This window comes from Scleropages formosus, chromosome 19, assembly GCF_900964775.1.
Source record: "Scleropages formosus chromosome 19, fSclFor1.1, whole genome shotgun sequence".
Taxonomy (NCBI): domain Eukaryota; kingdom Metazoa; phylum Chordata; class Actinopteri; order Osteoglossiformes; family Osteoglossidae; genus Scleropages; species Scleropages formosus.
The window spans coordinates 20,262,999-20,278,047 of NC_041824.1; the positions used below are offsets into that span (position 1 = coordinate 20,262,999).

General features: G+C 43.7%; 1 protein-coding gene across 1 annotated transcript; it reads left to right on the forward strand.

Moving 5' to 3' along the window:
- Positions 1-2,351: 2,351 nt before the first annotated feature.
- On the forward strand, positions 2,352-13,551 carry pnpla1 (patatin-like phospholipase domain containing 1). Its single transcript, XM_018760279.2, has 9 exons — positions 2,352-2,844; positions 5,439-5,662; positions 6,121-6,186; positions 7,084-7,293; positions 10,078-10,138; positions 10,894-11,121; positions 12,140-12,266; positions 12,564-12,680; positions 13,208-13,551. The coding sequence occupies exons 1-9, from the start codon at positions 2,634-2,636 to the stop codon at positions 13,440-13,442; spliced, it is 1,479 nt and encodes a 492-aa protein (XP_018615795.1). The 5' UTR covers positions 2,352-2,633; the 3' UTR covers positions 13,443-13,551.
- The last annotated feature ends 1,498 nt before the right edge of the window (positions 13,552-15,049 follow it).

The window sequence follows — 15,049 nt, forward strand, 5'->3', positions numbered from 1 at the left end:
GAAACATCAACGTACAGTACATGTTTTATAGAAAATAACAAAATGAATGCAATTTGCGATAATTCGCTCTCGCATCACAGTTGTTAAGCCAATGAATATGCAATATCCCTTTCCAGCGGCAGACAATGTCAGCTACGGCCTAATGCCTCAGATTAGCAGCCAGTGCCTGTTGCAGATATCTGTTTCACTGAGGCTTTGCTGAGTTTAGAAATGATAGAGGATTGAGTGCTGTAAAAAATTTAGAGTTGTGCATTACTATTGAAGCAGAAAGCATATAATAATTTGAATTGAATAGTGTGGCAGTAGGAGTGTGGTGGTGCAGCAGGTTTGGCTAGGCCCTGCTCTCCGGTGGGTCTGGGGTTCGAGTCCTGCTTAGGGGGCCTTGCAACGGACTGGTGCTCTGTCCTGGGTGTGTCCCTTTCCTGCCAGTCTTGCTAGCTGTGTTGCCGGGCTGGGCTGGGCTAGGCTCAGCTTGCCATGACCCTGCTCGAGATAAGCGGCTTCAGCCACTGTGTGTGAGATTACACTGCTGATAAATTTAGAGATGTTTATCTAACATTATAAATCAGTGAAAAATGTCTGTAAAATGTTCACTCAGTCACTCACGCACTCACCTTCATTCATTGCTTGTTTTGGTCGGGGTCATGATGGTCTGGAGCCTATCCTATCCTACTTATGCCTATCGCAGGGCTTAATTAATGACTGATTGCATTAAAGGCTTTCAATCTCAGTGGACTTTTAATAATTCATCCTTACTAGGGCAATGGTTAGTAGTCATTCTTACCTGGTGTAAGTGGTGGTACAGCACGGTTTGGGGCACCTGCTTACACTACATTTAATTTCTATTAACATATAATTTATATTGATATTTTATATATACATTTTAGCTGGTGTCTTTGTCCAAGACAACTTACAATATTAGGGTTAGGCCACACCAGTTTAATTACAGTTATTTACCCATTCATACAACAGGATATCCTTAATGGAGCAATTCAGGGTAAGTACCACGCTCAGGGGTACAACAAGGCTAGCAGGGAATCAACCCAGAGACCTTCTGAATGCTAAGGAATATTCTAACCACTATGTCACCTGCAGGCCACATTTAACAGATTCTGCTCCTCTAGGCTCAGAGTCTCGGTGATTTTTTTAATGCCTTTTAATTAGCCTTTTATTTATACTTGAAGCACGAGGTGAGGTGAATTACTACCCAATCAGTACATCGCTAGCAGACGCTAAAGAAAAGGGACTAACTGTAAGGCCGTGAGGAGTCGAATTGAGTGTTCCTGGTCCAAAGGATTCGGTAAGGGTTTGATTTCCAAGAAACTAAGGTTGGATTGTCCTTTGAACTCCTGCAGTGAGCCAACAGTGTGTTCTAATTCCAGGAAGTGACTCTGTGGTCACATTTCCAAAGGGTTGCTGTTTGATGAATCACTTGAGGAAAAGTCTGTAAAAGTCTTATTGTTATTCATAGCGCAGCCAAACCATGTTCTTAGTGTACAGTATTTTACTATACAGTATACAGTCATGTCCGATTCATGCGGTGTTTCCCAGAGGCCCCATACTGGTTCCCAGTTTAGAGCAGCACTGCGATGTCCAGAATACTGTGAACATCTGCCTGTTCCTCCCTCTGAAACCAAAGCAATGCAGCCGTGCTTCAGTGTGTTTTTTTTTTAGCACATACACAAATAATTTTTTACTTATTACAAACATCTGAGTGGATTTATTAAGTTTTGCACACTCCTTGAATGTGACTTCCTAAGCCAACCGTGTCTTTGTTTCCTCAGCTGCCGTGTTGACAGCTGTAACCAGTGCCATTTCTGTCCTTAAGGATAATCTACTCTATATTTTATTTAAATGACAGGTTACACATCCATCCTCTGCTGCCACACAGCTTAGAATAAAGGTCACATATTAAACTCTTTGACTTAACGTGTGAATGATGATGTGTCGAAGCCCTTGCTGTCAGGAAAAGAGGTGTGTCAATGCACATATTTGGGTTCTTTAGGGGTTTGGCAAACACTGAACTATACTGAGCTATATGAGCGACCAAATTCAGAAGCCAGTTTGGCCACAGCTGAACTTCTGAGAACTGGTCCATCCCGTTGGTGTCTCATGACCAGCAGCATTTGTTGCTTGAAGATTCTTGATAGCAGAGTGACATCAGACCAGACCAGAGAAATGCAGCAAGACAAATTGAATCGTTTGCGCATGAACAAACATTAGGCTGTTGATGTGGCTGCGCAGTCATGTGCGTGTGATTCTGCATGGTGCATAACCACACTCCACACTTCTAATTCAGCAGCGTATAAAGCTATACGGCAACGCATCAAGGGTGTGGCAGTGCAGCGAAAATAAATGCTCAGTAACATTCAGATACCTGCCTCTAAGACATTGCTGGGAAAGTGACTTTTTTTTTACACATTTTTAGAAATTGTGATGCATCATATGCACTGTTTTGCCAATAATAGGTAAAGGACTGAATGCTTCGCTACTTAGTAATTTTACCTGCTTTGTCGATTTTTAGGCTATAATAATCTGGCACCCTGTGGATTTCCAGCTTTCATTCTCTTTTATTCCTGAAACGATTTTGCCAGAGAATTAAGGTGAGCAGAGCACTTGGAACACTTTGTGCCATGAGTCTGAGATCCGGGAGCGGAGCACTGTGCAGCAAAGAGCCGCTCTCGCTCTCCTTCTCTGGCTCGGGCTTCCTGGCCGTGTACCAGCTGGGGGTCTCCCAGTGCTTTCGGGACTTGGCCCCAATGCTGCTCCAAGGAGCGCCGCACATCTACGGCGCGTCGGCCGGATCGCTGGTCGCCGCCGCGGTCGCGTGCGGATCAAACCTGGGTAAGAATGGATGGACACTGATTGATCCGTTTCCGTAACTGACAGATAAAACTGCATCATCATCATTCATTCATTCATGTTAACATATCACTCGCCTTCTGCAGCGGGTGATTATGATGCGGGGGCCGCAGGTAGTTTTGAGTTGAAGGACGCAGGTTCAAATCCCACCTCCTGCTCTAGTACCCTTGAATATTCCCGTTAATGGAGCCGGTGGAAATTCTAAGCTGTATAAAGGGTCCACACTCCATTTGCTCCAATACAATTCATCCAGCTGTACAGATGAATAGACTAGACCCGTCCTCTTCGTCGGGGTTCCAGAACAACACGGTAAACCTTACAACGTTAGCAACTGCAAAATATCACATGTTCAATTTATGCAGTTATTTACAGTTTAGTAGAAAAAATAAGATAAACATAAAATGTTATGCAAAAGAAAATTCTGTGTCTTTGCCTGTATTCCGAATGTAGAATTAAAAACTATATATATATGTATATATACACACACACACTCACTAGTATACCTGTATATATCTGTTTGTTACCACAGCCACGCAATAATTCAACCAGTTTTGGAGAGGTGTGTGATACAAAAAAAAAAAAAAAAACTTGGAAAACGCGACTGAAAAAGAATTAGATCGATGCTATTTTTGTTACTTTCTGGGAAGAAACTGCAACAACTATGACCACATAAAAATACTCGAACTACTCGAACATGAAGGGTTGTGTGTAATTATAAGTATCTGACTATACAAACGGAACACTGCAAAGCGCCTTAGACAAAGGTGTCAGCTAAATAAGGGTGAATGACTTATACAGAGGATTTCCATGTATGATCACTACATTTTTATTGATCTGTAATCATTTGCCCTGGTTCCTCTGTCCATTGCGACTTATAATAATAAATAATTAGTTGTACAATGATTTATAGACCCAGACAGCAGGGAATTCTTAGGGAAACGACTGAAGGCAACTAACTTGATCGAGGGTACTAGAATGGAAATGGAACCGCTGCTCGAACCGGCAACATTCAAGTTCCCTGATCGAGGTGCTGAAAATGTAGTTACTTTGAGGGTTAGCCTAACCCGGGAGCGCTGCTGTGTTACACCACCTGGGTGGTGCGAGAGGACGTGGGTTCGATCCCTGCTCAGTTTGTGTGGAGTTTGCATGTTCTCCCGTGTCTTTGAGTTTCCTCTGGGTGCTCTGGTTTCCTCCCACAGTCCAAAGACATACTGTTCAGGTTCACCCATAGTGAATGACAGAGAGAGTGTATTTCACTGATGTATGGATGAGTGACCCAGTGTAAGAAGTGTATCTAGCAGTGTAAGTCGCCTTGGTGAATAAGGTGTGTGGACTGATAGCACTACATAGAGTTCAGTGGAAGTTACTCTGGAGAAAACTTCTCGTCCGCTAAATAAATGTAATGTAAGCCCTAGTGAGTTGTGTAGGAATACTCAATTTATGAAAAATGTTTGTATGATTTCAGTAATTTAACAGTTTTTAATTTGTTTATGAATTAATTGTATAGAAACTATTGTGTTAGCTGTGCTTGATTTACTGAAATCGACTGTTACCGTGTGATCAACAGGAAATAGTTGACAGGTGATATTGAAAGAATAGTCATTATTTATATAAACTGTTTTATCTATCTCCATCCAGTGCGGGGGGGTTCAACCATCACCATTCAAATCATACTCTTTTATATCACCGCCATAGGGGTGAAAAATCTGATCTTGTTATATATACATGCACACCGTCTGAACCGCTTGCCCCATTCGGGGTCGCAGGGAGCCAGAGCCTAACCCAGCCACACAAGGCGTAAGGCTGGAGGGGAGGGGAGGAGACACACCCAGGACAGGACGTCAGCCTGTCGCAAGGCACCTCAAACGGGACTCGAACCCCAGACCCACCGAAGAGCAGGACCCGGTCCAACCCATTGCACCACCGCGCCCCAGTTTTAGAAAAGACTTATACTAATTTAATACATGAAATATATACACACACACACACACACACACACACACACACACACACACACACTTTCAGAACCACTTGTCCCATACAGGGTTGCGGGGAACCGGAGCCTAACCTGGCAACTCAGGGCGTAAGGCCGGAGGGGGAGGGGACACACCCAGGACGGGACGCCAGGCCGTCGCAAGGCACCCCAAGCGGGACTCGAACCCCAGACCCCCTGGAGAGTGGGACCCGGTCCAACCCACTGCGCCACCGCGCCCCCCACATGAAATATACATGTATAGTATATGAAAGACAATGTTTCCGAGAGGGGGCGCGGTGGTGCATTGGGTTGGACCGGGTCCTGCTCTCTAGACTAGTGGGTCTGGGGTTTAAGTCCCGCTTGGGGTGCCTTGCGACGGACTGGCGTCCCATCCTGGGTGTGTCCCCTCCCCCCTCCGGCCGCCCTGTGTTACCGGGTAGGCTCCGATTCCCCGCGACCTGTATGGGGTGAGCGGTTCCGAAAATATGTATGTGTGTGTGTGTGTGTGTGTGTGTGTGTGTGTGTGTGTGTGTGTGTGTGTGTGTGTGTTTCCGAGAAAGCTGTGCGCGCGAAAGACAGCGCGGTGCTCCCTTTGCTACAGAGCGCGTGCGGGATGAAATCGTCCGGTTCGCGGAGACCCACGTGCTGGCGTCCCTCCTCCCGCCCACTAACGTCTTCAAATGGATCGAGTACGTACTGCGCCGCCTGCTGCCCAAGAACGCGCACCTCCTCGCGACCGGACGCCTCTTCGTCTCCATGACGCGCATCCCCGACGGCAGGAACGTCCTGGTTTCCGAATTCCACTCTAGGGAGGACGTCATCCAGGTGGGTGGCTGTCTGTGGCTGTCACGTTGATCGGAGGGGGGTCGCCAGGGGTCAGGGCGGCTAGAAATGTTTTTTTTTTTTTTTTGAATAAATATTATAATGTTTCAGTCATGAGGGGTGCAGTGGTGCAGCGGGTTGGACCTGCCTGGTCCTGCTCTCCAGTGGGTCTGGGGTTCAAGTCCTGCTTGGGGTGCCTTGTGATGGACTGGTGTCCCATCCTGGGTGTGTCCCCTCCCCCTCTGGCCTTATGCCCTGTGTTGCTGGGTTAGGCTCCGGCTCCCTGTGACCCTGTATGGGACAAGTGGTTCAGACGGTGTGTGTGTGTGGGGGTGTGGTGTGGTGGTGGGAATGGCCTGTGTGGCCTCTGCCCACTCTCTGGTGGGTCTGGGGTTTGAGTGTTGCTGGGTTAGGCTCCAAGATTCACTCCAGCTGTTCCTGTGTTGTCTGTTCTCCGGAAGGCGCTGTTGTGCAGCTGTTTCCTGCCCTTGTACTGTGGCATTCAACCCCCTTGTTACAAGGGAGTGGTGAGTACTGCTCTTCATCTGTATTGGACACAGGATAGGACCTGTCAGCTATTGGGACAGGGGGCAAAATACTGCCAATAAGTCTGTGGGCTGCTGCTAGCATACTGGTATTAAGTTACTGCCTTCAGACCAAAAGGTTGTAGGTTTGCATCTCATTTCTGGCTGCACTCTAGTACCTCTGAGCAGGGCTGCTTCAGTGAAGTTACCCAGCTGTAAATGATTGTAAATTGATTAATACTGTGAGTTGCTCTAGAGAAAAGTGTCAAATAAAGGAAAAACCATAGAAATATGCAAAAATGTTGAGGGGAACTTGGGGGGGGGGGAGGGGGGTTTGAATATTACCAGATGTATGACCTTGTTATGCCTATGATATTTACAACATTGCATTAATTATCATGTGATGCCCAGACTCTCGTATCTACTTCCCTTCTACTTTTCTCCTTTTTTTATTTATACCTATAGCTGTGTAAAATGTCTGACAACTTGGTATATGGAATTGCATCGTTACTTAGGCAGCATTTTTATATGTATTAGATTTTAGATTATGCTGCTAGCATAGTAATGTTTATGCTTGAAATTTCTAATTATTGTAAGAATATCAGGCTTTTGTTTCAAGTTCTTTGATTAGCTCTATAGTTCTTTTTTTGGAACCATGAGAGTTGCTAACAAATAAATGTATTTCTCAGCGAAAGTTTTCTCTTATTCAGAATATCCCTTTCACTTACACCTGAACAGACTAAGAGTAAAGCAAAGCTCTGCAAAAAGACTTCCCCAAAAACTCCCAGTGAAGCAAAGCATGTAAGATGCCTCCTAGTTTGGCGATAGCAGACGCTTTGTCCGATAGGCTAGAAAAAGTGTCTGTTTTCTTGGGTCTGATTTCTTAGCATTTTTCCACAGTATTATATCGATGGGGGCTTCACTGACATACTGCCTGTCCCTGGGTCCTCCCGGACTCTGACCGTGTCTCCGTTCGCTGGAGAAGTGGACATCTGCCCACGGGACCCGAACGCGGGGGGCTACGCAGTGGTCTTGAGTGGTCTCGTCTTCCACTTTTCCCTGCCAAACTGCACCCGGATGACGAAGGCTCTCTTCCCCCCAGCACCCTCAGTAAGGTCCTCCCTACCTGCCATGAGCCTCCGGTGACTGATCAAGGATCAGTGTTACATGAGGTCATCATTGTAGAATTACGATGATTCTCCGTTCATTGACTATCTGTTCTGTTAAAACTGTTCCACAGCTACAGTGCTTTTTGGAAATGGACGCCAGGCAGTTCAATGTTACTGTTTGTTATTTGAGGGGTGTGGTGGTGCAGCAGGTTTGGCTGGATCCCGCTCTCTGGTGGGTCTGGGGTTCGAGTCCCGCTTGGGGTGCCTTGTGATGGACTGGCGTCTCGTCCTGGGTGTGTCCCCTTCCCCTCCAGTCCTGCATCTTGTGCTGCCAGGTTAGGCTCCGGTTTGCCACGACCCCTGCTTGGGACAAGCGATTTCAGTGTTATTCACCCACGCATGCATGGTCTTGCATCTTCCAGCCTAAGATGCATTGGAAAATATCAGCTCGTCCCCAAAGACAGACTATTACTATCAAAAATAAAAGCATTCTGTTGTTCACCAGACACATTCAAAGCTATATACATAACTTGCAGTTAAATCCTTTCTTCATACAGCTGTATAGTTGAAGCAATTTTAGGATAACTTCACCGCTCAAGCTGCTGAAAGTTTAGTTACTTAGAGGGTTAATTGAAGGACTAATTAGTGGTGTAAGAATATTCATGTTAAAAAAGTTGTTTGTATGATTTCAATAATTGAACTTTTTTTATTGTTCGTAATTTATTTCTGAATGGAGAGAAACTACTATTTTACTGTGATACAGATTTGCCGTAATCGATTGTTACCATGTGATCCACGGGAAATAGTTTATACTGAAAGAAGTGTGATTATTTTCTAATTTTTTAAAATCTTATTTAAAGAGGGGGCCCGTCATGAGTGTGTCCCCTCCCCCTCCAGCCTTGCGCCCTCTGTTGCCGGGTTAGGCTCCAGTTCGCCCTGACCCCGCTCGGGACAAGCGGTTTCGGTCAGTGTGTGTGTGTGTGTGTGTGTGTGTGTGTGTGTGTCTGAATAAGTGTAATGAGCATTATGGTTTTGTTACTGTAGCCGAGGTTCAAATTCATAGCATAAACACAGTGACTTTCTTTCGTTTGAGGTACGTCATACACATGGATAATGGGTTGCTGACCACAATGATCCAATTTAGTACAGTCACTGAATTAAACAGGGTGTGATACACCAAAGGGGGGCGCGGTGGCGCAGTGGGTTGGACCACAGTCCTGCTCTCCGGTGGGTCTGGGGTTCAAGTCCCGCTTGGGGTGCCTTGCGACGGACTGGCGTCCCGTCCTGGGTGTGTCCCCTCCCTCTCCAGCCTTACGCCCTGAGTTGCCGGGTAGGCTCCGGTTCCCCGTGACCCCGTATGGGACAAGCGGTTCTGAAAATGTGTGTGTGTGTGTGTGTGTGTGATACACCAAGCTGTGTCTTGTGGGGAGAAAGAGCAGACATAAAACAGCAATGAGTGGACTTGGTCTCTTGTGCATTTGTGTTTTACTGTTGATTTGCCACCTGAGTAAAAACCAGAAGAGAAAAGTGAAACTAAAAACTCCAGTGAATTCCCAAAATTGACAAATAAAAGCACAGCATCCAAACAACTCTCAGTCCATTGGTAGTTTATGTTAAAAAAAAGTCTGTACCACTGATCCATGTCCATACCTGTTAGCTCTTTTAAAAAGCCTTTCCCCACATATGGCTGTCGGTTTGCAACAGGGGCCCAGGGTGTCGTCTGCCACATGCGTGAAAATCTGATCTTGAATCAGTCTGATACAATATACTGTACTTATACAGTACTAATATATTTAGTAATGGGGGTGTGGTGGCGCGATGGGTTGGACTGGGTCCTGCTTTCTGGTGGGTCTGGGGTTCAAGTCCCGCTTGGGGTGCCTTGCAATGGACTGGCGTCCTGTCCTGGGTATGTCCCCTCCCCCTCCGGCCTTACGCCCTGAGTTGCCCCGTATGGGACAAGCGGTTTGGAAAGTGTGTGTGTGTGTGTGTGTGTGTGTGTGTGTATATTTAGTAATACCTAGGCGAACAAAGAGTCTTAGACGAGCAGGATGAGGCTTGAAGACAACACGCTTTGTTGAATGAACTTATATTAGTCGGGGATTGCTTTTAACCCAAGGTTTAGCAAGAAGTGCAGAATTTAAGGACACCGGTTTACCTGAAGGTTCCTAAAGTCCCAAGAGGAGCTCTGCAGTTGTTTTTTTGAGGATGGTGCTTTACTTGTGTGGGACAGATGAGCCTCACCTCCAGCTGTAGTACCCTTGAGCAAGGTACTTATCCTGAATTGCTCCAGTAAAAATTAACCAGCTCTATCAATGGGTAAATAATTGTAACCTTAACATTGTAAGTTGCTTTGAAGAAAAGCATCAGCTAAATGAATGAATGTAAATGTACTTAAAATGTATTGTTATCATAATTAGCTGTACAAATTGGTAAGAATTTTGGTACAAGTGTTGACTAGATCATGAAATAATGCAAATTTTTTTGCATTTGTTTTCTGGTATCACTGTTGTCGCTCTTAGTGGGTGGGGGTCCGCCACTGAATGGCGAAGGCATGCTGTGGGTCTGTTTGTGCCTTCATACTTGAAAAGTCCCTGTGAAATGGGCTTCCACTGAGCCGTCGCTGCAGTTTTTACTCAGAATGCAGTACAAGCGCTATTATGTTGGAAAAGTTGAGTTTTTTATGGTTTGAATTTGTACTCTTCCAATGTGCATGTGTCCCTGTGAAGACAGTGAATGAAAGAATTGTCACATTTTGTTATGTCAGAGGAACATCTTTCTTTTTTAGGTGCTCAGCAAAGCATATGAAAATGGATATCAAGATGCATTATTCTTCTTGCAAAACAGTGGTAAGAATCATTGAAATGTCATGTTTTCACGGCAGTGAACATTTTATATTAAATATTCTAAAGCAGTATTTGTTTTGCAAATTTATATTCATGTAAGAAAATACTAGCATTAAAAATACCTAAAATAATGTCCCAAAGGGGCAGTGAACTAAAAGCTGCCTTCTCAGACATAGCAAAAAAGTGATACAGTGAGAGTTTTAGTGTTATGCCATCATTGAGGGGTTATTTTATACAAATGCCAGGGGCATTTTACTATGTACAAATCAAGAGCATGAAAAACTTAAGTCTGATGAAAAATTAATCAAATAATACATATATTTAGACAATCTAAGAAGGCACTATACTAAAGCTTGGCAGTAAAGTTTTTCTCTTGATTTCTAGTCTCGAGTGTGAACCTAGTGGGCAAAGCACTGTGGAAATGCTGGTGCTCCTATTCCGATCATAAATGGTTAAAAGTGTAAAGGTAAATTGCAGTAAGTGCCCTTTTAGTGGCCATTGCTCACAAGCAGTAATTCTCCATGTCTGATTCGTATCTGGATAGATTTAGAAAAAAGGAGGCTATTGTGCAGAGGTAGTCACTGGAGAAAGCAGACCTTTTGCTTGGGTTTACTCTTTAGGTGGGGCTTCTTAGAATGTCTTACTAATTCTAATTTTCCAGGTAACCAGCTAGGGTTAGAACCTGCAGCTTCTGGTTGCAAACTCTAATTTTAAAGTGAGTCATTTGGTCAGATGACTTTGGGTCTGTTTTCTTATAGAGCTGATAGAGTTCCAGCCCTGGCAGAACATTGGGCTGAAGAGCCTGTGGTCTGGAAATGAGAGAGATTCTGTGGTCCAGCTGGCAGAGGAGGAGGAAGAGGAAGATGAGAAGGAAGACTTGGAGAGTCCAAATCCATCCACAGAGGAGTGTGCCTGGGAACCACAAAGGAACGTGGACCCTGGGAAGCAAGCCCCAACATTCAGCCTCCTCCTGTGGTTACAGGAAGGTATGTAGTCTAGTAGGCCCTACACTGTGGCCTCCATAGGTGGGAGCCTGGGTTGAGGAAATACACTTTCAATGGATTAGTTGTCCCAGGGGAGTAAGACCGAATTCCCGGAAGGCTGTAATTTAGTTTTTTTTTTTTTTTTCTAACTGCACTTCCTTCCTTGTTTATCTCCATCATTTATACTCTACATTTGAAGATAGTTAATGTATTTCACTTCTAGTATGACACTCTTTGGGTAAAATTCAGCAGGTCACATATAATTAAGTGGTAATTGAACCAACTTAAGTGATGGGGATGGGGTGGAGTGAAAACTATTGGTAGTGTAGTGGTTAGAGCTATTGCCTTTGCACCCAAATGTTGTGAGCCTTAATTTAACAACACCCATTAATTTTGTTAAAGACAACTGTGGATTAGCGGAACTGAAAAATTACAATAAATTGCCATACTGTAAGATGGAAAGCTGGAAACTTTAACGTTGGTGCACATGACAATTTATTGCTCTGCCCAGGGAATTCATCCATTTATGGGTACTGGGTAACAAACCCTGGAGTCTGAAGGTCCTGGGTTTGAGTGCCACTCCCAGAATAGTACCTCTAAGAAAGTGCTTTGCCTGAATTGCTCCAATAAAAATGACCCACCTGTACACATGGGTAATAATTGTAAGAAGTTTTGTTATATACACCTAATAGTGTAAGTTGCCTTGGACAAAGGTGTCAACTTAATAAAGGCTAATAACAGTTTAAAGACTTTTATAACAAAATGTGTTTTTACACTACTGCTTGTTTGTAGAGCTGGGTACCTTACTGCACTTACTCGTTATTATATCCGAAGAAGTCCAGGGATCAGGCTGTTAACATTTATAACCCAGTTCTTCACTGGAGCATCAGGCGTTTTTCTGAATACACTTTCCACCTATGCTTTGCCACCGAGGTGTTATTTACAGTACATAAGGAGCTTAAGTAGAAAAAGTAAGCATGGTGTGCATTCATTCCAGAAGGGTGCTTTGGTTTTGTTCCAGCATTGCTGTGCAACCTCCTGAAGCACGTGGGGCTCATTTACCATGATGTCTTCCACATGCGTTTCATATCCTACCTGCTCCTGCCCTACACCTTGCCCATTTATACAAGTTTTTTGTTCAGTTACAGGTAAGGAGAGACACATCTGAAAACTTCTGTAGGATGAGAGCAGCTTATACCATTGCATTCTGGATCAGTCAGCTTCTTTACTTGAGTAAAACTGCTTCTCTGTGTTAAATCACTTTTGTTATAAAATAAAACAGACTGAATGTAGAGGGTGAGCTAGTTTTTGCATGCGTGGGGAGGTACAGAGTTCTTGCTCCAGTGATTGTGTGAGACTGTTGCAGTCTGGTGATGGGCATGTGTTCGCGCACAGGTACGGCTGTGTGTCTTCAACTGCACATGTTGTCTGTGTGTGTGATGCAGATTGTTCCAGTTCCTGAGACTCCTCTCAGAAATGGCCTTCTGGCAAGACGTAAAGCAGGTCTCCCTGTTCATCACAAACATCATAATGTCCAGCCTGAGGAAGAACATGGAACACTGGTGAACCTCATACTTTTTCACAGTACAGTACATCTACATTTGTTTAGCTGACACTTCTTACTATGTACAATGGTTTACCTATTTATGGAGCTGGGTAAGTTTTACTGGTGCACTTCAATGTAGGCATCTTGCTCAAGGGTGGTATTGCACTAGATGGGATTTAAACCCTAGTCCTCAAAGAGCAAGGTGGCAATGTCAGGGACTACGCCACTTGTACCTAAAATTATTTGGAGATTTTACCTATGTAAGTGGGTAAATCTTTTATTCAAGCATCTGAGGTTAAGCAACTTGCACCATAATGTCATAGAACCACACTCTCCAAGGTATAAAATCTTGTGCTTCAGCTGCTGCATTAAGTTACATTCGGTATATTCATGCTGAGCATAGATTGAATGAAGGAAGAATAATACTGAATATTGAGTTTTGAAAGTGAAGGACAGTGAAACGGGAAAAAAAAAGTTTCTTTTACGTGGGAGGTGCGCTCAATTTTGCTGGCCAAGCCGTAATTTGATATTTGCTGCCATCAGGTTCTTTCCTTCATTCCTCTTGAGCCCTGGACAGAAGATTCTGGCGATGTACGACGGACCGACAGAAATCGAGCCGGCACACCTGCTCTCCACCCTGCAGTTCCATCTCTCCAGTCATTCTGACAAACCCCAAACGGAGCCCCCAGTTTCAAGGATGCTGCTCAGCCTAGAGCTGGAGGTGGACAGAAGGACTAGGGCTCCTGCCCTTGTGTGTGGACCCAACACGGAGAACTAGGGGAAGGGCACATCTCCCTAAGTGTCACATCTTTTAGTAGTTCTGATGCATTTATTCATTCAGCTTTTCTCTAACGTAACTTACAGCATTAAGCTACTGACAACTGTTCACCCATTTACTCAGATGGGTAATTTTACTAAAGCAATTAAGGGTAAGTACTCTACTCAAGGGTACGACAGCAACAGGTGAGATTCAAACCACCAGCTTTCAGATACAAATACAGCAGCTATAACCACTGGACTATCAGCTACCCCAGTAACATAATAAGTACCACAGAGTGTTGATTATTTGGCTTAAATGGTAGTATTTCAGATAAACCACTAACTAAAGACAGAAATAACAGAACCATGCAGTGCTGTGAAGTACACTCCATGAAAAGGTGTTTGTTTTTCAGCATATTTGAATGTAAAATGAGCTATATGTATTTTTTAAAACTATAACTGAAAGTGAAACAATCAAACAAGAGTTTTCGCATTGTCACAAATCAAGACATAATCAGCGAAGGCAAAAAAAAAGAAGACACATGGAAGTTTCTGTGTGAAATAAGATGTTTAGAGAGGGTGAATGTTAGTCCTTGATACACGCGCAATGCACACAGTCCTAAGCTGTCCGGGTATTTTACAAAATATGTGACATACAAGACAGGATAACTGAACACAAGATAACTGGCGCTCTACTGTAATAATAGTATTAATACTACTAGTTATAACACCATACATGTTACTGGGTGTACATAATAATGACTTTCTGTGAAATGTAATCTACATGTTTAATTGGGGAAGGAAGGTGCTTGGAGATGGTGGCATGTTTCATAAGTTATGAAATTATTTCTGGATGTACTGGTTATACTTAGTGTGGCAGGGATAAGTAGAGAGAAGGCAAATGTAACGAGCTTAGACCACATATCTGTTATTAACTGTTCCCAGCGCTGCTCTTTTAATGGCAAAAGGGTGCCGAGCACAGACGAGGTGGTTAAATGCACTTCTGAGAATGGAATTTGTAAAAGTCTCGTCGCTGTTTCCTCTGTTTTCAGATGCTTAAGGAATATAATAGTGCTATGCTGCCATTCCGAATCGTACTGATTAATAGAAGTCTAAGAGTTTAAGTGTGTTAGTACATTTCTGTTTTTTATTCCAGGAGACAATACTGCACAAAATTGCATAACTGGACATATCTTTTTTACTTCTCGGTTCATATAACGTTGGCACTTGTTGTACTCAGTGTAACTATTTCTCAACTTGGTTACTGTGCTTAAATTTATACTTACGTAACCTGTTAATTGCAAGATGTTTATTAAAATTTCTTACTTTCTCTTGCCCTCTGTTTACAGTAGTTATTTCCATTTGAAATAAAGCTCTCATTAACTATTGATAAACACTTTTTTTTCAAGTCAGGGCCCTGGATGTGATGTCAGTCATTGCAGGGTGGCCAAACACAGACACACACTCATTTATACACTCTGGGCTATTTAAAGTCACCAGTTCACCTGGAACATGTCTTAGCATCCAGAGGAAACGCACACAAACGTGGGGAGAACATGCAAACTTCTTCACATGCATTTTGAAGAACCGAGTTAATGTTTGCTACTTTTAAATGTTAATATTTTA